This window comes from Oncorhynchus kisutch, linkage group LG17 (assembly GCF_002021735.2).
Source record: "Oncorhynchus kisutch isolate 150728-3 linkage group LG17, Okis_V2, whole genome shotgun sequence".
NCBI lineage: Eukaryota > Metazoa > Chordata > Actinopteri > Salmoniformes > Salmonidae > Oncorhynchus > Oncorhynchus kisutch.
Window position 1 is genome coordinate 78,378,845 of NC_034190.2, and position 24,980 is coordinate 78,403,824.

Here is a 24,980-nt window from a genome sequence, read left to right on the forward strand (position 1 = left end):
ACAGTATGTCTCTCCTTGTTGCATTACCATATGTCTCTCCTTGTTGCATTACCGTATGTCTCTCCTTGTTGCATTACAGTATGTCTCTCCTTGTTGCATTACAGTATGTCTCTCCTTGTTGCATTACCGTATGTCTCTCCTTGTTACATTACCGTATGTCTCTCCTTGTTGCATTACCGTATGTCTCTCCTTGTTACATTACCGTATGTCTCTCCTTGTTGCATTACCGTATGTCTCTCCTTGTTGCATTACCGTATGTCTCTCCTTGTTGCATTACCGTATGTCTCTCCTTGTTGCATTACCGTATGTCTCTCCTTGTTACATTACCGTATGTCTCTCCTTGTTGCATTACCGTATGTCTCTCCTTGTTGCATTACCGTATGTCTCTCCTTGTTGCATTACCGTATGTCTCTCCTTGTTGCATTACCGTATGTCTCTCCTTGTTGGCATTACCGTATGTCTCTCCTGTTGCATTACCGTATGTCTGTCCTTGTTACATTACCGTATGTCTCTCCTTGTTGCATTACCGTATGTCTCTCTTTGTTGCATACCGTATGTCTCTCCTTGTTGCTTCAGCAGGGCAAAGGAACTGCTCCATCCCGACACATCCAACACCTGGTAAGAGTGTTCTTTCTTCCTCCACAAATTAATGCTGATGCTGTTTCTCTTATCGGTGTCAGAAATGGTGGTAATTTAATTTCTCTCTGTCTTCAGGGCTCCACAAGGTCTTTGACTTACAACAAACAGAGGAACACCCCTCTCCAGGTAACTCAGCTCTCTATCATACCCTATTTCAATGCATAATTTCCTCGAAGAGGAGGATGAGGAAGAGGGGGAGGATGAGGAGGAGGTTTTATGGAGCATTATGATGAGGAGGGGGAAGAGGAGGTGGAGGAGGATGAGGAGGGAGGAGCAGGGGGAGGATGATGGTGAGGAGGATCTACTGAAGCATTGTGATGAGGAGGGGGAAGAGGAGGAGGAGGGGGAGGGAAGTAGCAGGGGAGGAAGAGGAGGATGTACTCTAGCATCATGATGTGAGGAGGGGGGAGAGGAGGAGGAGGGGAGGGAGGAGCAGGGAGAGGAAGAGAAGAAGGATGTACTCTAGCATTATGATGTGAGGAGGGGGGAGAGGAGGAGGAGGGAGGGAGGAGCAGGGGGAGGAAGAGGAGGATGTACTCTAGCATTATGATGTGAGGAGGGGGAGAGGAGGAGGAGGGGAGGGAGGAGCAGGGGAGGAAGAGGAGGATGTACTCTAGCATTATGATGTGAGGAGGGGGGAGAGGAGGAGGAGGGAAGGGAGGAGCAGGGGGAGGAAGAGAAGAAGGATGTACTCTAGCATTATGATGTGAGGAGGGGGGAGAGGAGGAGGAGGGGGAGGGAGGAGCAGGGGGAGGAAGAGAAGAAGGATGTACTCTAGCATTATGATGTGAGGAGGGGGGAGAGGAGGAGGAGGGGGAGGGAGGAGCAGGGGGAGGAAGAGAAGAAGGATGTACTCTAGCATTATGATGTGAGGAGGGGGGAGAGGAGGAGGAGGGGGAGGGAGGAGCAGGGGGAGGAAGAGAAGAAGGATGTACTCTAGCATTATGATGTGAGGAGGGGGGAGAGGAGGAGGAGGGGGAGAATGAGGAAGAGGATGTACTCCTACTCCTCTTTATTCTCTTTATTTGTCTTCTCTTCTCCCCGCTCTCTCTCTCTCTCTCTCTCTCTCTCTCTCTCTCTCTCTCGCTCTCTCTCTCTCTCTCTCTCTCTCTCTCTCGCTCTCTCTCTCTCTCTCGCTCTCTCTCTCGCTCTCTCTCTCTCTCTCTCTCTCTTGCTCTCTCTCTCTCTCGCTCTCTCTCTCTCTCTCTCGCTCTCTCTCTTGCTCTCTCTCTCTCTGTTTCTATGTTCTCACTCCTCCTTTTAACCCTCTCATTCTCCACCTCCTGCCATTCTCCACCTTATCTCATTCTCTACCTCATCTCATTCACCACCTCCTGCCATTCTCCACCTCATTTCATTCTCTACCTCATCTCATTCTCCACCTCCTGTCATTCTCCACCTTATCTCATTCTCCACCTCCTGCCATTCTCCACCTCATTTCATTCTCCACATCTCATTCTCCACCTCCTGCCATTCTCCACCTTATCTCATTCTCTACCTCATCTCATTCTCTACCTCCTGTCATTCTCCACCTTATCTCATTCTCCACCTCCTGCCATTCTCCACCTCATTTCATTCTCCACATCTCATTCTCCACCTCCTGCCATTCTCCACCTCATCTCATTCTCTACCTCATCTCATTCTCCACCTCCTGTCATTCTCCACCTTATCTCATTCTCCACCTCCTGCCATTCTCCACCTCATTTCATTCTCCACATCTCATTCTCCACCTCCTGCCATTCTCCACCTCATCTCAATCTCTACTTCATCTCATTCTCCACGTCAAATCAAATCAAAATCAAATGCATTTATATATCCCTTCGTACATCAGCTGATATCTCAAAGTGCTGTACAGAAACCCAGCCTAAAACCCCAAACAGCAAGCAATGCAGGTGTAGAAGCACCTCATCTCATTCTCTACCTCATCTCATTCTCCACCTCCTGCCATTCTCCACCTCATCTCATTCTCCCCCTCATCTCATTCTCCACCTCATCTCATTCTCCAACTGCACTACCTCCAGGTCTTTCTGTGGTGCATTACATATTTTTCAGAGTTTCTCTCTTGACCCCATTCTTCAAATCGGTCACGACCACTAGTTTGGTGAACGCTGGGTTAATTAATATAAGGGAGACTGAAAATGTACGTTTTCAGGGTTGTTTTAGAGCTCAAAGCAGTAACAGAACATAAATCTATAGACCACAGCATAAATCCCAGCAATCTCCCTGATTAGGAGTATCAGTGTGGACCGTGTGATGGAGAGAGTCATGGAGCGTCATTATGACTTTGACCTGACCTACATCACTGAGAGGATCATCTCCGTGTTCTTCCCCCCTCTGCTGGACGAGCAGCGCTACCGTCTCAACCTCAAGGAGGTGACCGCCATGCTCAGGTCCAAGCACCAGGACAAGTTCCTGGTGAGTACAGTACTTCCTGCCACTGATGTAGACATGGGCTTCCAATATGCACACTACCAGCCTAGCACTTAATATGAAGGAATGCATTCTGAGTGGTATGCTGGTATGGATATTGGAAAGTAGCCATACACTCAGTGACGCTTTCATATGGCGTTTTATATGTGCTACTTGCTGGCAGGTACTGGCTGCACCACACACAAATCTGAGGGGTCATAAAGTACGTGAGGATGGGGGGGTGGGGGGGGGAGGGGGGTCCGGCGTGGGGCTAGGACCCCCTTTTCGAAAGTTTGAAATCTTGAAACAACCTTTTCCTGCAATCTAAAGCCATAATCATAATGTTTAATTGTATGCCAAAGAAACATCAAGCTCAGCATCTCTCTTGAGCTGTCTGTATCCTCTTGGTTATTTTTTTAAAGAAACGAAATATGCTTCTCTGCATCCCTGCTAAAATCTGGATAAAAGGTTGAAAGGAATGTTAGTCTTATTCAATACATTTAGTAATTGCTTGCTTTTCTAAAGTCTACCAACCTTGCCAGCAGACATGCCAGCTAAGATAGTTAGACAAGCTAGCTACTCTAACTTGATTGATAGCCTGAAATGGATTCTTGGTAGCTAATTGGGAGATGAGGTTGAGAGATTCGGATCCTAGCTGGGTTAGCTAAAGACAACTTAATAAAATGGCTAGGTGGCTAGTAGTATTACAGAGAAACAACAACAACAAAATAAACCAAAAAATAGGATTATTTTATTTATTATTTTTAATTAAAAGACAAATCTGAGGGGGCACGTGCCCCTGTGCCCCATATGGGCATGACGCCTCTGCTTGCTGGGCTGGTTGAACACACATCATTCATTTGAATATCCATTTTCCTTTCAGCTCTTCAACCTCTCTGAACGACACCATGACATCACCCGCATGAATCCAAAGGTATCATTTTTTATTTTCTGTATCAATACTGTATCAGTTTCTAAGACTAAGTATATTAATGTACTTTTCCTCACTATTTTCCCATGTGGTCCAGGTCCTTGACTTCGGCTGGCCTGACTTCCATGCCCCTCCCCTGGACAAGATCTGTGCCATGTGTAAGGCCATGGAGACGTGGCTGACCTCCGACCCCCAGCATGTGGTGGTCCTGCACTGCAAGGTCAGGGTTCAGGCCTGTTTCTGACTAGGTTTTAAAGGGTCGTTTTGTTGTTTTAGGGTCTTTTAGGGTCTGCTGGCTTCACTCACAGAGGCTCTTTGATCAGTGCAATAAGTCATCTTTGTATCTTTTCACTGTGAAATGTTGAAATTGCTATGAGATCTTGTAGGGGTCATTCGTGTCTTTAAAACAATAATAATCAGTTTATTCCTCAAACCCGGGGCTAAAAACCGATGGGACTTCATGTTCTTTTGGCACTGATCTTTCTCCTTCAGGGCAACAAGGGCAAAACAGGAGTGATTATTGCAGCCTACATGCACTACAGCAAGATCTCTGCAGGGTGAGTGTCCTGTCCTGCATCCAAAGCCACAGTTTCCGCACTGAGCATGGTTTAGGGCTGTAGTAGTGGAAACTGGCTGGTTCTTTGGCTCAAGCCTGCTGCATTCATGTACTTCTGGCTCTTAGAGAGCCTGGTCTTGTCCATTATGGGAAAGTTGTGTAAATGTTGTATAATTCTCTACATGAAGTGTGTATTCTTGTTGTGGGAAATGGGAAATATGGGAAAGTTGTGTAAATGTTGTATAAATGTTGTATAAATGTTGTATAATTGTTGTATAATTCTCTACATGAAGTGTGTATTCTGTGTTTTTCTGTGTTTGAGCAGGGCAGACCAGGCCCTCAGCACCCTGGCCATGAGGAAGTTCTGCGAGGATAAGGTATCTTCCTCCCTCCAACCGTCCCAAAACAGGTAAGCACCATCTTGTTGTCCATGTTGTCTATATCACTAACCAACAAGTGCTGTAAATGTCTGTATGTCTCTCTCGCTCTTCCCTCTTCCTTCCCATCCCTTTCTCTCAGGTAAACACTGAGTGTACTAAACATTAAGAACAACGTGCTCTTTCCATGACATAGACGGACCAGGTGAATCCAGCTGAAAGCTATGATCCGTTATTGATGTGACTTGTTAAATCCACTTCAGTCAGTGTAAATGAAGGGGAGGAGACAGGTTAAGATGCAGACTTTGTATTTGTGCCATTCAGAGGGTGAATGGGCAAGACAAAACATTTAAGTGCCTTTGAACGGGGTATGGAGGTAGGTGCCAGGCATAGCGGTTTATGTCAACAACTGCAACGCTGCTGGATTTTTCATGCTCAACAGTTTCCTGTGGGTATCAAGAATGGTCCACCACCCAAAGGACTTCCAGCCAACTTGACACAACTGTTGCAGCATTGGGAGTTAACATGGGCCAACATCCCTGTGGAACGCTTTTGACACCTTGTAGAGTCCATGCCTAACCGAATTCAGGTGGTTCTGAGGGCAAAAGGGGAGGTGTTCCTGTTTGGTATACTCAGTGTATACAATGCCTTGCGAAAGTATTCGGCCCCCTTGAACTTTGCGACCTTTTGCCACATTTCAGGCTTCAAACATAAAGATATAAAACTGTATTTTTTTGTGAAGAATCAACAACAAGTGGGACACAATCATGAAGTGGAATGACATTTATTGGATATTTCAAACTTTTTTAACAAATCAAAAACTGAAAAATTGGGCGTGCAAAATTATTCAGCCCCCTTAAGTTAATACTTTGTAGCGCCACCTTTTGCTGCGATTACAGCTGTAAGTCGCTTGGGGTATGTCTCTATCAGTTTTGCACATCGAGAGACTGACATTTTTTCCCATTCCTCCTTGCAAAACAGCTCGAGCTCAGTGAGGTTGGATGGAGAGCATTTGTGAACAGCAGTTTTCAGTTCTTTCCACAGATTCTCGATTGGATTCAGGTCTGGACTTTGAGTTGGCCATTCTAACACCTGGATATGTTTATTTTTGAACCATTCCATTGTAGATTTTGCTTTATGTTTTGGATCATTGTCTTGTTGGAAGACAAATCTCCGTCCCAGTCTCAGGTCTTTTGCAGACTCCATCAGGTTTTCTTCCAGAATGGTCCTGTATTTGGCTCCATCCATCTTCCCATAAATTTTAACCATCTTCCCTGTCCCTGCTGAAGAAAAGCAGGCCCAAACCATGATGCTGCCACCACCATGTTTGACAGTGGGGATGGTGTGTTCAGGGTGATGAGCTGTGTTGCTTTTACGCCAAACATAACATTTTGCATTGTTGCCAAAAAGTTCAATTTTGGTTTCATCTGACCAGAGCACCTTCTTCCACATGTTTGGTGTGTCTCCCAGGTGGCTTGTGGCAAACTTTAAACAACTTTTTATGGATATCTTTAAGAAATGGCTTTCTTCTTGCCACTCTTCCATAAAGGCCAGATTTGTGCAATATAAGACTGATTGTTGTCCTATGGACAGATTCTCCCACCTCAGCTGTAGATCTCTGCAGTTCATCCAGAGTGATCATGGGCCTCTTGGCTGCATCTCTGATCAGTCTTCTCCTTGTATGAGCTGAAAGTTTAGAGGGACGGCCAGGTCTTGGTAGATTTGCAGTGGTCTGATACTCCTTCCATTTCAATATTATCGCTTGCACAGTGCTCCTTGGGATGTTTAAAGCTTGGGAAATCTTTTTGTATCCAAATCCGGCTTTAAACTTCTTCACAACAGTATCTCGGACCTGCCTGGTGTGTTCCTTGTTCTTCATGATGCTCTCTGCGCTTTTAACGGACCTCTGAGACTATCACAGTGCAGGTGCATTTATACGGAGACTTGATTACACACAGGTGGATTGTATTTATCATCATTAGTCATTTAGGTCAACATTGGATCATTCAGAGATCCTCACTGAACTTCTGGAGAGAGTTTGCTGCACTGAAAGTAAAGGGGCTGAATAATTTTGCACGCCCAATTTTTCACTTTTTGATTTGTTAAAAAGGTTTGAAATATCCAATAAATGTCGTTCCACTTCATGATTGTGTCCCACTTGTTGTTGATTCTTCACAAAAAAATACAGTTTTATATCTTTATGTTTGAAGCCTGAAATGTGGCAAAAGGTCGCAAAGTTCAAGGGGGCCGAATACTTTCGCAAGGCACTGTATATTGCTTCATGCATCCTTTTCACCAACATTCAGTGTTGTTTTATTTGATTTGATGTTGTCTTTTGTGAAGTATGCTTACAAATCACCCAGCCCTCCCTCCCTCCCTCCCTCTCTCTCTCTCCCTCTTCCCTCGCTCTCTCCCTCTCTTCCCTCGCTCTCTCCCTCTTCCCTCTCTATCTCTCTCTCCCTCTTCTCTCTCTCTCTCGCTCTCTCTCTGACGCTGCCCTCCCTCCCTCCATCCCTCCCTCCCTCTCTATCTCTCTCTCTCTCTCCCTCTTCTCTCTCTCTCTCTCTCTCTCTCTCCCTCTCTCTCTCTCTCTCTCTCTCTCTCTCTCTCACGCTGCCCTCCCCCCTCCCTCTATCTCTCTCTCTCACACTGCCCTCCCTCCCTCCCTCCATCTCTCTCTCTCTCTCTCTCTCTCTCTCTCTCTCTCTCTCTCACACACTGCCCTCCCTCTCTCTCTCTCTCTCTCTCCCTCTTCCCCCTCTCTCTCTCTCTCTCTCTCTCTCTCTCTCTCTCTCTCTCTCTCTCTCTCTCTCTCACGCTGCCCTCCCTCCCTCCCTCTCCCTCTTCCCTCTCTCTCTCTCACGCTGCCCTCCCTCCCTCCCTCCCTCTCTCTCAGGTATATCTACTACTTTGGGGGGCTCCTCTCTGGGGCGATCAAGATGAACAGCAGTCTGCTACTCCTCCACCAGGTCCTCATCCCCACGCTTCCTAACTTCCAGGGCAAAGGAGGTGAGGCCGTGCGAGGGGCACCACACACTTGTTTCCCCTGACTAACAGTTGGCTCCTCCCATCCTCACATTAGACCACTACACTCGGGTGCTGAGTCTGGCTCAGTCTGTCTTTACAGTAGAGACCGTGGTGTGTGTGTGTGTGCATGTTAGTGCGTGAATGTGCCAGGTGTGTGTGTGTGTCTGTGAAGGCCTGTCTGTACAGAAGGCTCTGAGATATGGCCCTGTGAATGATAGCAGTGTTTTCAGATGGTCAAATTCACCCTCCACCTACACACTGGGCTGTTTATCTTGAATTGTTTGACGGATAGAGACAGAGACAGTCAGCACATTCCACTGTGTAACACTGAACACCGCCTCTCTTTATCGTTGCCCAGGTTACTTCCCCTTCCTGAAGATCTACCAGTCCATGCAGCTGGTCTATACATCAGGGATATAGTGAGTCTGCATCACTTCATGTCCTACAGTATTATCAACCAACACCACTGACAGAAAAGACAAATCTCTAACTCGGACAGGATGTATCTTTAGGCCTACTTGTCCTTGTGTGTGTCCATTTGTATTCATATGTTCTGTGTTGTCTGTCCACAGTGACTTGAAGGGTTCTGTGGGCAGAAGACTGTGTGTGACCATTGAGCCTGCACTGCTGCTGAAGGGAGACATCATGGTGAGTGAGACCATCTGTCTGGCCATTAGACTAGTCACCGCCTTGCCACTGGCAGTCCATTAAGTATGATTCTTCTCTCCTTCTTCTGTTGCTCTGTTCCCTCTCTACCTCTCTGTCTCTCCCTGCAGGTGAAGTGTTACCACAGACGGGCACAGGGTGCAGAGAGGGACACAGTGTTCAGACTGCAGTTCCACACCTGCACCATCCACGGAGCCCAGCTATGGTTCGGCAAGGGGGAGTTGGATGAGGCCTGTACTGGTAGGAACTAGTGGGGTTCTGGTGGGGGGGGGTCTCTCTGTTCAGGGCCTGAGGTATCTGTTTTGTTAGGTCAGTGTGGAACAATAAAGCTTGTCTATTCAACATGGTGGTTAAGGGAAGTGCTCAATAGAAATGCCTGTATGCAGCAGATGTGTCAAAATGAATCAATCCCTCAACAACACAGTATGTGTGGTGGTCCATTGCTTCATTGTATATTGAACACGATCGTTTCCCAATTCCGCTAATGTGATTGCGTTCTGTGAAATGTTAAATTACTCCCAGCTGAAAAGTTGTGCTCTGTATTGAAAAAGCACCAGGGGATTATGTGGCAGTAATGATCCCAATCGGATAAGTACTGACAGAATTGAAAGGAAAACTGTAAAATGTATTTTCTCAGATGAACGATTTCCCTCGGATGCCACTGTGGAGTTTGTCTTCTCCTCGGGACCAGAGAAAATGAAAGGTTTGTTTGAACTATGCATTTACAGTGTAACAGTGCCAGGGAACACAATAACAAGTTTGTATTGATGTGTTTGATCACGTTTCTAATAACATGAACTCTCTCCTCAGGGCGTGAGTACCAGAGAAATGACCCTGCTGTCACAGTGGACTACAACACAGCTGATCCAGTGGTGCGCTGGGACTCCTATGAGAACTTCAACCAGCGCTATCAAGACAGCCTCGATGGTACAGTACAGAGCAGTACAGAGAACCAGGGAGACACTCTCAATAATACATTCAGCCCGCAGTTAATACTGTGCTGATGATACTGTACTCTGAAGCTATGTTAAATCTCTGCTCTCTCTCCCCCTCTCAGACATAGCCCACACCAGGGGTCCAGTGGACGGAAGTCTGTACGCCCAGATAAAGAAGCGTCTCTCAGCCCCAGGCTCTGGCTCCCTGACCTCCACCAATGGCAGTCCAGCAGGCACCAGCGAGGAGAGGCCCAGTCAGAGCCAGCTGCTCTCTCCCAGCTCTGACTCTCTCACTCACTCCGGCCACTCGTCTGCCCTCCCAGAGCATCCAGAGGAGTCCAGAGGGCTCCCGCCACCCACCCGGCAGGAGAGAGAGGACCTGGACCGACTGCTGGGGGGCATCGAGGGGGAGAGGGACGGCCTGGACAGAGAGAGGGAGACTGCCATCCTGGACGATGGGGACTTGTCGTCTGAGCATACAGGCACCCTGAGGCTCGACCGCTCCTGTTCTTGCCGGGTGGGCTACCACTCCCAGCGCTGTGCCGAGCCCGGCTGTGACCGACTCCACCTCATGTCCAGTGGCTACTGCCGGGACAGAGCTCCGGGCACCAACGGCCACCCTGGGTCACCGCCCTTGACTAACCCTGCCACCGTCCCCTCACACATGGACCTGTGTCAGCACTACAGCCCACACCCTCAACCCCATCAGACCCTGCCTCCCCCTGACCTGGTATGGAACCGCCAACAGGGCCCTCCACACTACCTGCACCGTGAGGGACCCTCTCGTCACCCCTCTCTGTGCCCCTATCCATCCCAGGACCTGACCTCTCACCCCCACACCCTTCATCCCGGGCGCCTGCTCTGTAGAAGTGATGACTATGGTCCGTACCACCACCCTCCCTCACACACACACCATCACCCTCACCACCCCAAGTCCTCCGGGTCCTACCAAGATATGCTGCTGCTGGATGGGATGCCGCCCCCTGGCTGCCCCTGCCGGGACTGCCTCATCAGGAGGGAGGATTCAGCCTTCCACGGCCTGCGGCTGGAGCGAGGAGAGAGCTTCCACTGGGACAGAGAGGCAGAACTGCAGCATCGGGAAGCAGGGCTAAGGAGAGTAAGGGAGTCTGAGCTGCCTAGAGGGGCAGAGATGCACTGGGAGAGGGAGGCAGGGGGACTGAGAAGAGGCAGGGAGATGTCACTGCACTGGGAGAGAGACAGGGAGGCAGAGCTCCAATGGGAGAGGGAGAGAAAGGCCGACTATTGGCACCGGAGGGCCTACAGGCTTCAGGACCACGAGCTACCTGCCTTCTCCTTTGACCCTCTGCCGTCCGGCCACCCTGCGTACCCAGAGGCGTCTTGCTCCCACGGCCACGCCCACCTGGACCTGAAGTACAGCAGCAGCAGTGGCTACCAGACCCCGCACCAGGTCTGCCTCTACTCCCACTACCAGCCCTCCCCCTCTGAGAGCAGGGGTTATGCCTCAGGTTACCAGTCTGAGTCCACCTCCCCTCTGCCCCCTCCCTCCACCCTGTCAGGCCCCTGCAGCCACACCAGAGGGCCAGCAGACCACCACCCCGAAGCCCACACTCAGCAGTACCCATCTGAGAGCCAGACAGGTGAGACAACCCCCACTGGGGGGTTGTATAAGATGATTTCATGAAATACATTTCAACCAATGTAGGAAATCATTATTCAACTGACAGTTCTGTCACATAAAGTCATTCTCTCTGTTCACTGTCTTCCATAAGATGGAAGAGGGATGAGTGAGAACGTGAGTTGGCGGGACCACATCTCCCAGGGTTCCTTCAAGAGGATGCATCCTTCAAGAGATGTCCCGTGTTCCACGCCCTCTGACCTCTCTAGGCCGCCCACCCCTGTTCTCACCAGCAGCCCTCTGTGCACACAAGAAAGGTGCCTATTCTGCTGTCTTCTTTTTAACATCTGCAAAAGTCACATATCAGAAATTAAACATTCCAACATGATTTATTTATTTGATTTATTTCACCTTTATTTAACCAGGTAGGCAAGTTGAGAACAAGTTCTCATTTACAATTGCGACCTGGCCAAGATAAAGCAAAGCAGTTCGACACATACAACGACACAGAGTTACACATGGAGTAAAACAAACATACAGTCAATAATACAGTATAAACAAGTCTATATACGATGTGAGAAAATGAGGTGAGATAAGGGAGGTAAATGCAAAAAAAGGCCATGGTGGCAAAGTAAATACAATATAGCAAGTAAAACACTGGAATGGTAGATTTGCAATGGAAGAATGTGCAAAGTAGAAATAAAAATAATGGGGTGCAAAGGAGCAAAATAAATAAATGTATTAAATACAGTAGGGAAAGAGGTAGTTGTTTGGGCTAAATTATAGGTGGGCTATGTACAGGTGCAGTAATCTGTGAGCTGCTCTGACAATTGGTGCTTAAAGCTAGTGAGGGAGATACGTGTTTCCAGTTTCAGAGATTTTTGTAGTTCGTTCCAGTCATTGGCAGCAGAGAACTGGAAGGAGAGGCGGCCAAAGAAAGAATTGGTTTTGGGGGTGACTAGAGAGATATACCTGCTGGAGCGTGTGCTACAGGTGGGAGATGCTATGGTGACCAGCGAGTTGAGATAACGGGGGACTTTACCGAGCAGGGTCTTGTAGACGACATGGAGCTAGTGGGTTTGGTGACGAGTATGAAGCGAGGGCCAGCCAACGAGAGCGTACAGGTCGCAATGGTGGGTAGTATATGGGGCTTTGGTGACAAAACGGATTGCACTGTGATAGACTGCATCCAATTTGTTGAGTAGGGTATTGGAGGCTATTTTGTAAATGACATCGCCAAAGTCGAGGATTGGTAGGATGGTCAGTTTTACAAGGGTATGTTTGGCAGCATGAGTGAAGGATGCTTTGTTGCGAAATAGGAAGCCAATTCTAGATTTAACTTTGGATTGGAGATGTTTGATATGGGTCTGGAAGGAGAGTTTACAGTCTAACCAGACACCTAAGTATTTGTAGGTGTCCACGTATTCTAAGTCAGAACCGTCCAGAGTAGTGATGTTGGACAGGCGGGTAGGTGCAGGTAGCGATCGGTTGAAGAGCATGCATTTAGTTTTACTTGTATTTAAGAGCAATTGGAGGCCACGGAAGGAGAGTTGTATGGCATTGAAGCTTGCCTGGAGGGTTGTTAACACAGTGTCCAAAGAAGGGCCAGAAGTATACAGAATGGTGTCGTCTGCGTAGAGGTGGATCAGAGACTCACCAGCAGCAAGAGCGACCTCATTGATGTATATAGAGAAGAGAGTCGGTCCAAGAATTGAACCCTGTGGCACCCCCATAGAAACTGCCAGAGGTCCGGACAGCAGACCCTCCGATTTGACACACTGAACTCAGAGAAGTAGTTGGTGAACCAGGCGAGGCAATCATTTGAGAAACCAAGGCTGTCGAGTCTGCCGATGAGGATATGGTGATTGACAGAGTTGATAGCCTTGGCCAGATCAATGAATACGGCTGCACAGTAATGTTTCTTATCGATGGCGGTTAAGATATCGTTTAGGACCTTGAGCGTGGCTGAGGTGCATCCCATGACCAGCTCTAAAACCAGATTGCATAGCAGAGAAGGTATGGTGAGATTCGAAATGGTCGGTAATCTGTATGTTGACTTGGCTTTCGAAGACCTTAGAAAGGCATGGTAGGATAGATATAGGTCTGTAGCAGTTTGGGTCAAGAGTGTGTCCCCCTTTGAAGAGGGGGATGACCGCAGCTGCTTTCCAATCTTTGGGTATCTCAGACGACACGAAAGAGAGGTTGAACAGGCTAGTAATAGGGGTGGCAACAATTTCGGCAGATAATTTTAGAAAGAAAGGGTCCAAATTGTCTAGCCCGGCTGATTTGTAGGGGTCCAGATTTTGCAGCTCTTTCAGAACATCAGCTGAACGGATTTGGGAGAAGGAGAAATGGGGAAGGCTTGGGCGAGTTGCTGTGGGGGGTGCAGTGCTGTTGACCGGGGTAGGAGTAGCCAGGTGGAAAGCATGGCCAGCCGTAGAAAAATGCTTATTGAAATTCTCAATTATGCTGGATTTATCAGTGGTGACAGTGTTTCCTATCTTCAGTGCAGTGGGCAGCTGGAAGGAGGTGTTCTTATTCTCCATGGACTTTACAGTGTCCCAGAACTTTTTTTGTTTGTTAGTGTTGCAGGAAGCAAATTTCTGCTTGAAAAAGCTAGCCTTGGCTTTTCTAACTGCCTGTGTATAATGGTTTCTAGCTTCCCTGAACAGCTGCATATCACGGGGGCTGTTCGATGCTAATGCAGAACGCCATAGGATGTTTTTGTGTTGGTTAAGGGCAGTCAGGTCTGGGGAGAACCAAGGGCTATATCTGTTCCTGGTTCTAAATTTCTTGAATGGGGCATGTTTATTTAAGATGGTTAGGAAGGCATTTAAAAAAAATATCCAGGCATCCTCTACTGACGGGATGAGATCAATATCCTTCCAGGATACCCCGGCCAGGTCGATTAGAAAGGCCTGCTCGCTGAAGTGTTTCAGGGAGCGTTTGACAGTGGAGGTCGTTTGACCGCTGACCCATTACGGATGCAGGCAATGAGGCAGTGATCGCTGAGATCTTGGTTGAAGACAGCAGAGGTGTATTAGAGGGCAAGTTGGTAAGGATGATATCTATGAGGGTGCCCGTGTTTAAGGCTTTGGGGAGGTACCTGGTAGGTTCATAGATAATTTGTGTGAGATTGAGGGCATAAAAGTTAGATTGTAGGATGGCTGGGGTGTTAAGCATGTTCCAGTTTAGGTTGCTTAGCAGCACGAGCTCTGAAGATAGATGGGGGGCAATCAGTTCACATATGGTGTCCAGAGCACAGCTGGGGGCAGAGGCTGGTCTATAGCAGGCGGCAACGGTGAGAGACTTGTTTTTAGAGAGGTGGATTTTTAAAAGTAGAAGTTCAAATTGTTTGGGTATAGACCTGGATAGTAGGACAGAACTCTGCAGGCTATCTTTGCAGTAGATTGCAACACCGCCCCCTTTGGCAGTTCTATCTTGTCTGAAAATGTTGTAGTTTGGAATTAAAATGTCAGAATTTTTGGTGGTCTTCCTAAGCCAGGATTCAGACACAGCTATAACATCCGGGTTGGCAGAGTGTGCTAAAACAGTGAATAGAACAAACTTAGGGAGGAGGCTTCTAATGTTAACATCCATGAAACCAAGGCTATTACGGTTACAGAAGTCGTCAAAAGAGAGCGCCTGGGGAATAGGAGTGGAGCTAGGCACTGCAGGGCCTGGATTCACCTCTACATCGCCAGAGGAACAGAGGAGGAGTAGAATAAGGGTGCGGCTAAGAATTGGTCGTCTAGAACGTCTGGAATAGAGAGTAAAAGGAGGTTTCTGGGGGCGATAAAATAGCATCAAGGTATAATGTACAGACAAAGGTATGGTAGGATGTGAATACAGTGGAGGTAAACCTAGGTACTGAGTGATGAAGAGAGAGATATTGTCTCTAGAAACATCATTGAAACCAGGAGATGTCATTGCATGTGTGGGTGGTGGAACTAATAGGTTGGATAAGGTATAGTGAGCAGGACTAGAGGCTCTACAGTAAAATAAGCCAATAAACACTAACCAGAACAGCAATGGACAAGGCATATTGACATTAAGGAGAGGCATGCTTAATCAAGTGATAAAAAGGGTCCAGTGAATGGAGAGGTTGGTTGGGGGTCACGGCGATTTAGACAGCTAGCCAGGCCATCGGTAGCAAGCTAGCATAGGATGGAGGTCATGTAAGAATATATTGCATACCTCTTTAATATGACTTTCTGTTTGTTTCAGCCTCAGTCTAGGTGTGCACTCACTAGTTGGATCGACTGACATAGTCAACAGTGACTGTGAGTCTGTCCAGTCTCAGGATAGGCCCGGCAGTGCTTCTGCTCAGGGGTCGCAGGTCAGCCAGCAACACATCCCTGACCCTTTACAGTCTACATCCGTGACACCCACACCTTCCCCCACCCAACCCAACAGCCGCTGGACCACACTGACAGCAACACAACCTCCGTCACCCTACCAGCCCCAGAACCACAGTGCTACATCTTCACCCTACCAGCCCCAGAACCACAGCACTCCATCTTCACCCTACCAGCCCCAGAACCACAGCGCTACATCTTCACCCTACCAGCCCCAGAACCACAGCGCTACATCTTCACCCTACCAGCCCCAGAACCACAGTGCTACATCTTCACCCTACCAGCCCCAGAACCACAGCGCTACATCTTCACCCTACCAGCCCCAGAACCACAGCACTACATCTTCACCCTACCAGCCCCAGAACCACAGTGCTACATCTTCACCCTACCAGCCCCAGAACCACAGTGCTACACCTTCACCCCACCAGCCCCAGAACCACAGTGCTACACCTTCACCCCACCAGCCCCAGAACCACAGTGCTACATCTTCACCCCACCAGCCCCAGAACCACAGTGCTACATCTTCACCCCACCAGCCCCAGAACCACAGTGCTACATCTTCACCCCACCAGTCCCAGAACCACAGTGCTACATCTTCACCCCACCAGCCCCAGAACCACAGTGCTACACCTTCACCCCACCAGCCCCAGAACCACAGTGCTACATCTTCACCCCACCAGCCCCAGAACCACAGTGCTACATCTTCACCCCACCAGCCCCAGAACCACAATGCTACACCTTCACCCCACCAGCCCCAGAACCACAGTGCTACATCTTCACCCCACCAGCCCCAGAACCACAGCACTACATCTTCTCCCCAACAGCCTCAGAACCACAGAGCTACATATTCACCCCACCAGCCCCAGAACCACAGTGCTACATCTTCACCCCACCAGCCCCAGAACCACAGTGCTACATCTTCACCCCACCAGCCCCAGAACCACAGTGCTACATCTTCACCCCACCAGCCCCAGAACCACAGTGCTACATATTCACCCCACCAGCCCCAGAACCACAGTACTCTACCTTCACCCCACCAGCCCCAAAACCCTTGTACTACACCTTCACCCCACCAGCCCCAGAACCACAGTGCTACATCTTCACCCCACCAGCCCCAGAACTACATTGCTACATCTTCACCCTCAACTACAACCGGCCAGCCCAGCAACCACTGCCACCCTGCTACACCCACTCAGACACCCACTGAGAAAGCTAGCCTAACTGGTCCAAAGACCACCCATCCTACAGAGACTGCTGTACTGCCTCCTGTTGCCCAGCCCCAGTTCCAGTCCCCCAACCCTGTACCTGGAGCATGTCCACTCAGGAAACTGACCACAGAGGTCCCTAAATCCAGCTCCACCCTCACCTCGGCCCCTTCCTCCCCCCAGCCTCCCATCAGCAGTCTGGAGGGGTTCCCCTCCTCAGAGCCTCCTGTGCCCGGCTTCGCCACCCTGGGCCGGAGGTTGATGCTGGTCACTGAGCCCCCAGGACCCCTGCAGCACTACCCTGGCATGGAGGGCAGCACCAGTGGGCACTCTCCAGCCCCTGAGGTACACACCACCCCCACATTCCCCATCTCTGCCACCGGCTGCTATCCCCCATCAGTCCCACATGTGCCATACTTGAGCTACACTGCTGTCACCATCCCCCAGTGCCCACTCCCAGAGAAACGGGGTCAGTCTGCCCAGCCAGGGTCGCCTAATTGCGGGGTGAGGACCCTGAGGCCAACCCCCTCACAGCACCATGTCACCTTCTCTCCAACGGTGGGGGAGATGGCGCCCCCTGCAGGCCAAGGGGAGGGAGTGCTATCTCTGGAGAGAGAGATGGCAGGCAGAGTCAGTGTTACGTTTGTCCAGGACAACTCACGCTTCTGGTACAAGCCTGGCATCTCCAGGGACCAAGGTAACTTCAGTTACTGTTTTACTTTTCATAAAGGAAGCAGACTGTTATGCAATATGCATGAACATTTTTCATGTCTATTTTCTCTATTCCTGTAGCCATAGCTGCGCTGAAGGAGAGAGAACCAGGGGCCTTTCTTATCCGGGACAGCAACTCCTTCCAGGGAGCCTATGGCCTGGCGCTGAAAGTGGCCACCCCGCCCGCTAACCTCAACAACCCCAGCAGCAGAGGTATGACTCAACCACTGCCACTTGCCAACGTCTCAACCACCTAGATTTCTTCGACACAAAGCACTTCAATTTCTGCTAGCTAGTAATGTTCTCCCTGTAACACACACACACAGTGGTCGATCCATTGGAGCAGCTGGTGCGACACTTCCTGATTGAGACGGGCCCACGTGGAGTGAAGATCAAAGGGTGTCAGAATGAGCCCCACTTTGGTGAGCTGTTCATAATGAATAGGATGCTCTCCGTTTTGGGCTACATTGTTCGTTTTCAGTCATTTCAAGTGATATGTTCTATAGTTGTTCTGCCCAATGGAGATTTTAGTCTAAGTGTGTGTGTGTGTGTGTGTGTGTGTGTGTGTGTGTGTGTGTGTGTGTGTGTGTGTGTGTGTGTGTGTGTGTGTGTGTGTGTGTGTGTGTGTGTGTGTGTGTGTGTGTGTGTGTGTGTGTGTGTGTGTGTGTGTGTGTGTGTGTGTACGTGCGTGTTCCACAGGGAGTTTGTCTGCGTTAGTATACCAGCATTCCATCACTCCCATCTCTCTGCCCTGTTCCCTACGGATCCCAGAGAAAGGTCAGCAGCAACATCCCAACAACCCATGATAGACTCTAATGAGTTGGCCTACTGACACTCAACATCCCAACAACCCATGATAGACTGTAATGAGTTGGCCTACTGACACTCAACATCCCAACAACCCATTATGGACTGTAATGACTTAGCCTACTAAAGAACCAGTCCACACCTAAGTAAAATAAGCAGTTTTATAACCATTGATGCTAAGTACCCTCTTACAATCAAATCACGAGACAATTTGTGCTGAAAATGCAAATAATTACTGACTTCTGGCCTGGTGGGGACATTTCCAGCCATGCCCTCCTGATGGAGACAAAGTATATGATGCCCTCTTGTTTACATCTCCGTGTTGTAGATCCCATTGGAGAAATGCAGGAGCTACAGTCGACTGCTAGTAACATGAGCACAGCTTCAGACCTGCTCAAACAGGGTGCAGGTGAGTTCCATGAATCAGTTATCATAATGTTCAATCACTAATGGCTGCATTCCTGCTGTTGTTGGTGAGAGACCCTGTTGTGTGTGACATCTATGATCACCACAGTGCTCTAAAGTGATCCCCATCGTTACATCCCTGTTGGTCTGAGTGGTAACTGTCCCGCCCCACCCCCCCTCTCTTCTCCAGCCTGTAATGTGCTTTACCTGAACTCTGTGGAGACTGAGTCACTGACCGGACCCCAGGCCATCTCCAGAGCAACCGGAGCCACCCTGGCACAGAACCCCCGGCCAGCGGCCACAGTGGTCCACTTCAAAGTGTCCTCACAGGGCATCACACTGACCGACAGCCAGCGCAGGTAACATGACCACTGACCAGTTCATATTGCCTAAATTTCTGAGGCCCATCACCCATGTTCAGTATATCATTAGCGATAAGTAAAGAAAATTGGAAGAAAGGTTTGCATGGATGTATTGTGGTAGATTAGTGGAGATGGTTGGGATATCAATGGTCACACTGAATGGTCTGTCTGTCTGTCTATCTGTCTGTCTATCTATCTATCTATCTATCTATCTATCTATCTATCTATCTATCTATCTATCTATCTATCTATCTATCTATCTATCTATCTATCTATCTACAGGGTGTTCTTCAGGAGACACTACCCAGTCAACAGTGTGACCTTCAGCAGCATCGACCCCCAGGACAGGAGGTGGGCACTGGAGCCAGCCAGCACAGAACACAACCTAATCACAACCACGGTCAACCCAGATATGACAGATAGGCTGTAGATCCTACTGAAGACTGAGATGTTATTGAAACCAGTGCCAGGCAGTATCACATCAGTACTATATCCTCAATATAATGGAAACATTCTGACCACACAGTATTACATCAGTACTATATCCTCAATGTAATGGAAACATTCTGACCACACAGTATTACATCAATACTATATCCTCAATATAATGGAAACATTCTGACCACACAGTATTACATCAGTACTATATCCTCAATATAATGGAAACATTCTGACCACACAGTATTACATCAGTACTATATCCTCAATATAATGGAAACATTCTGACCACACAGTATTACATCAGTACTATATCCTCAATGTAATGGAAACATTCTGACCACACAGTATTACATCAGTACTATATCCTCAATGTAATGGAAACATTCTGACCACACAGTGTATGTACACCATCCATTTAAATAAGAGACATTTCAATCATCATCATATTTCATTCATCTTGCTGTAAACCTGTGCATGGATCTGTATGAGCTTGAATTGTGTCGTGTGTGTGTGTGTGTGTGTGTGTGTGTGTGTGTGTGTGTGTGTGTGTGTGTGTGTGTGTGTGTGTGTAACAATACAGTAATATACCCATACAGATGGAGAGAGTGTGTGCGTGTGTGCATGTGAGATGGAGAGAGTGTGTGCATGTGAGATGGAGAGAGTGTGTGGTATGTGTATAACTGGCTATTGCAGGCCTTGGCTGTGAACGTAAGCTGTACCTATGCCTCTGTGCTTGTTTGAGAGCTCTGTCTGTCTCTTTGCTTCAGGTGGACTAACTCAGACAGCACAACTTCTAAGTAAGTGCTCTACGTGTCTGGACATGTTGGTTTTGGAGCACTTAATGTGTGTTGACAATGTTTGATTACCTGCATGGCATCTTATTTCTTCTGTGCCGTGGCCGTCATCCCGGTAAATATCTGTGGATCATGAACAGTCTCAAATTCATGTTCACAAATATCTATGCTCACAGTTCCTGTTTTATGCCAATTTACGAAATCTGCGGGGTTTGATGATTTAAAAAATATATATTGTTTTTTAGCTTAGGAGGTATTATGCTAACGTGATCCACCATCCTGAACGCTGGTCTCTTGTTTCGTTTCACTTCACTGAATCTGAGAGGGTGAAACAGAATGGAAGCTTGTGAGATCAGAATGGTTGAACAAGGCAAATATTATCCTTCCAGGTCGTACCTTCTACTACAGTAACTGTAATTACCTGGCACATACTTTAGTCTCACCCTGTTTCCTTCTCAAGAGTTGATCAAAGAGGTCTCAGTCGTCATATTAAACCAGTAAGAATGGGCATCACCATGTCTGAGTAAGTGTGTATTTCTCCACCCCCTCTCTCTTTCCCTTACCCTCTCTTTCTCCTCCTCCTCCTCCTCCTCCTCCTCCTCCTCCTCCTCCTATTCAATAGGGTGTTTGGGTTTGTAGCCAAGAAGCCAGGCAGCATGGCAGAGAACGTGTGTCATCTGTTTGCCGAGCTCGACCCGGAGCAGCCTGCCTCAGCCATCGTCAACTTCATCAACAAGGTGATGTTAGGGCCGCAGCGCAGGTAGAGAGACAGAAAAGGACCAAGCCAGGGACCTGTCACCGCAACAACACTGTCACAACTCCTAAAGAGAATCAGGAGGCTACAGAAATGCTTTACAGACCCATAAAGCACCAGTGGTGGTGGCATCTTTTCAAAGACTGAGTTTTGACCCCAAAGGCTCAACATTTTAAACATGACTGCCATTTTGAATTATAATCTAAATGTAATCGTTGTTTATATTCTAATGTCTATAATGCCGCCATTGATAGTTGCCTTCGAGATACCAAAGCTTTGTTGTCACTTGTTAGTCAGTAATCTAAGGTATCAATAAGTAGCCTAGTCTACCAAAGATCTTGCCTCAACCCTGTCACTCTCCCTTTGACAATCATAAGTGTAAGTCAAACACAATGTAGAAGATGATATAGTCCTACAGCAGGCTACAGTAGACTACAGTAGATTACAGTAGGCTACATTAGGCTACAGTAGATTACAGTTGGCTACAGTAGACTGACTACATTAGGCTACAATAGATTACAGTAGGCTACAGTAGACTGTAGACTGATTAGGCTACAGTAGATTACAGTAGGCTACAGTAGACTGACTACATTAGGCTACAGTAGACTGACTACATTAGGCTACAGTAGACTACAGTAGGCTACAATAGGCTACAGTAGACTGACTACATTAGGCTACAGTAGGCTACAGTAGATTACAGTAGGCTACAGTAGACTACAGTAGGCTACAATACACTGACTACATTAGGCTACAGTAGATTACAATAGGCTACATGTATATTACATTATGCTACAGTAGACTACATTAGGCTACAGTGGATTACAGTAGATAACAGTAGACTGCAGTAGACTGACTACATTAGGGTACAGAAGGGTATGTTAGGCTACAGTAGATTACAGTAGACTACAGTAGATTACAGCAGACTACAGTAGGCTGCATTAGACTGACTACATTAGGCTACAGTAGACTACATTAGGCTACAGTAGATTACAGTAGGCTACAGTAGATTACAGTAGACTACAGTAGGCTGCATTAGACTGACTACATTAGGCTACAGTAGACTACAGTAGATTACAGTAGGCTACAGTAGATTACAGTAGACTACAGTAGGCTGCAATAGACTGACTACATTAGGCTACAGTAGACTACATTAGGCTACAGTAGATTAAAGTAGGCTACAGTAGATTACAGTAGACTACAGTAGGCTGCATTAGACTGACTACATTAGGCTACAGTAGACTACATTAGGCTACAGTAGATTACAGTAGGCTACAGTAGATTACAGTAGACTACAGTAGGCTGCATTAGACTGACTACATTAGGCTACAGTAGACTACATTAGGCTACAGTAGATTACAGTAGGCTACAGTAGATTACAGTAGACTACAGTAGACTACAGTAGGCTGCATTAGACTGACTACATTAGGCTACAGTAGACTACATTAGGCTACAGTAGACTACATTAGGCTACAGCAGGGTATGATATGCTACAGTAGAAAGTAAAAGTGAGAAATGTCTATTTGTAATGTGCAAGCAACAAAGTGTATGTGGTTAGGGTATCAATGTGTGTGGAGGCTAGGAGTTAGGGCACAGATATGGTAATGTGGTGGAGGCTAGGGCACAGATATGGTAATGTATGGAGGCTAGGGGTTAGGGCACAGATATGGTAATGTATGGAGGCTAGGGGTTAGGGCACAGATATGGTAATGTATGGAGGCTAGGGATTAGGGCACAGATATGGTAATGTGGTGGAGGCTAGGGCACAGATATGGTAATGTATGGAGGCTAGGAGTTAGGGCACAGATATGGTAATTTGGTGGAGGCTAGGGCACAGATATGGTAATGTATGGAGGCTAGGGGTTAGGGCACAGATATGGTAATGTATGGAGGCTAGGGGTTAGGGCACAGATATGGTAATGTATGGAGGCTAGGGGTTAGGGCACAGATATGGTAATCTGGTGGAGGCTAGGGGCTAGGGCACAGATATGGTAATGTGGTGGAGGCTAGGGGCTAGGGCACAGATATGGTAATGTGGTGGAGGCTAGGGGCTAGAGTACAGATATGGTAATGTGGTGGAGGCTAGGGTACAGATATGGTAATGTGGTTGAGGCTAATAGGGCACAGATATGGTAATGTATGGAGGCTAGGGGTTAGGGCACAGATATGGTCATGTGGTGGAGGCTAGGGTACAGATATGGTAATGTGGTTGAGGCTAAGGGCTAGGGCACAGATATGGTAATGTGGTGGAGGCTAGGGCACAGATATGGTAATGTATGTAGGGGCTAAGGTACAGATATGGTAATGTGGTGGAGGCTAAGGGCTAGGGCACAGATATGGTAATGTATGGAGGCTAGGGGTTAGGGCACAGATATGGTCATGTGGTGGAGGCTAGGGTACAGATATGGTAATGTGGTGGAGGCTAAGGGCTAGGGTACAGATATGGTAATGTGATGGAGGCTAAGGGCTAGGGTACAGATATGGTAATGTGGTGGAGGCTAAGGGCTAGGGTACAGATATGGTCATGTATGTAGGGGTTAGGGCACAGATATGGTAATGTGATGGAGGCAAGGGGCTAGGGTACAGATATGGTAATGTGGTGGAGGCTAGGGCACAGATATGGTAATGTGGTGGAGGCTAGGGTACAGATATGGTAATGTGGTAGAGGCTAAGGGTTAGGGTATAGATATGGTAATGTGGTGGAGGCAAGGGGCTAGGGTACAGATATGGTAATGTGATGGAGGCAAGGGGCTAGGGTACAGATATGGTAATGTATGTGGAGGCTAGGGGTTAGGGCACAGATATGGTAATGTATGTAGGGGCTAAGGTACAGATATGGTAATGTGGTGGAGGCTAAGGGCTAGGGCACAGATATGGTAATGTAGTGGAGGCTAGGAGTTAGGGTACAGCTATGGTAATGTGGTGGAGGCTAGGGGTGAGGGCACAGATATGGTAATGTGTGGAGGCTAGGGGTTAGGGTACAGATATGGTAATCTGTGGAGGCTAGGGGTTAGGGTAATGTGTGGAGGCTAGGGGTTAGGGTACATATATGGTAATGTGTGGAGGCTAGGGGTTAGGGTACAGATATGGTCATGTATGTGGAGGCTAGGAGTTAGGGTACATATATAGTAATGTGTGGAGGCTAGGGGTTAGAGTACAGATATGGTAATGTGTGGAGGCTAGGGGTTAGGGTACATATATGGAAATGTGTGGAGGCTAGGGTACAGATATGGTAATATGTGGAGGCTAGGGGTTAGGGTAATGTGTAGAGGCTAGGGGTTAGGCCACAGATATGGCAAGTCCCAGAGATGGGGTATTATGTTTAGTTCACATGTAAGTTATGAATTGTGCCCTAGAAAGAAACGCTTGCAGTAACCAAGGAACAACGGTGTGCCACACCACTGCCCTCCCCAGTGCATTGTATAACCATGGATTCTTCTGTCAAGCACTGTACACAATAATATCGCTGCAAATAGTCATGTAGTTCTATTATACACATATATTATGGGTAAATGCTAACCTATGATGCAAATAATATTCCTTATATTGTATATTTTTGAGAAATATATTCCAAAGACATGAGGTCATGTCTTTGCCACAACGTCAACATAATGCTCACAACTTTTTTTTACCTGTATGACTTTATGTACAAACACAAATCAGAGGTGTCTAAGGCCCTATGTACTTAAAACCAAAGACAAAGCACTCCTGTATTATGAATTCATCTTTCATATTTTTAAGCTTCATGTGTTTGTATTGATACGAGTTTTGCATCGTTTTTGTAAGACATGAAGACTACTTTGTATAACAGTGGTAATATATTATGGTCTGTTTTCTTATTGATCTTTCCATGTAGTAATATATTTTCTCACATGCAGCTAGGAAAGTGACAGTTAAAAATTAAACATTGAGGAAAATAATCTTGTTATATGCTATTTTTTTAAAGAAAGCTTTGTATGCACAAATGAATATAATAAAACAAAAGTTGTGGTACCAAATCTGATTTCTG

General features: G+C 47.5%; 1 protein-coding gene across 3 annotated transcripts; it reads left to right on the forward strand.

Annotated features, from left to right (window-relative positions):
• Positions 1-576: 576 nt before the first annotated feature.
• Positions 577-24,974, forward strand: LOC109876648 (tensin-2). 3 transcript variants are annotated; one of them, XM_031794695.1, is made up of 25 exons: positions 577-618; positions 715-765; positions 2,871-3,054; positions 3,932-3,982; positions 4,077-4,199; positions 4,472-4,536; positions 4,861-4,944; positions 7,809-7,921; positions 8,298-8,358; positions 8,512-8,587; positions 8,716-8,845; positions 9,243-9,308; positions 9,416-9,532; positions 9,663-11,159; positions 11,292-11,454; positions 15,365-15,619; positions 15,692-17,397; positions 17,493-17,624; positions 17,738-17,833; positions 18,111-18,188; positions 18,547-18,627; positions 18,814-18,982; positions 19,268-19,336; positions 20,194-20,223; positions 20,843-24,974. In XM_031794695.1, the coding sequence occupies exons 3-25, from the start codon at positions 2,893-2,895 to the stop codon at positions 20,982-20,984; spliced, it is 5,466 nt and encodes a 1,821-aa protein (XP_031650555.1). In that variant the 5' UTR covers positions 577-618; positions 715-765; positions 2,871-2,892; the 3' UTR covers positions 20,985-24,974. The 3 variants fall into 3 exon arrangements, with proteins under 3 accessions (XP_031650555.1, XP_031650553.1, XP_031650554.1); XM_031794693.1 differs by having other exon boundaries at positions 15,365-17,397; XM_031794694.1 differs by lacking the exon at positions 20,194-20,223 and having other exon boundaries at positions 15,365-17,397.
• Positions 24,975-24,980: the final 6 nt, after the last annotated feature.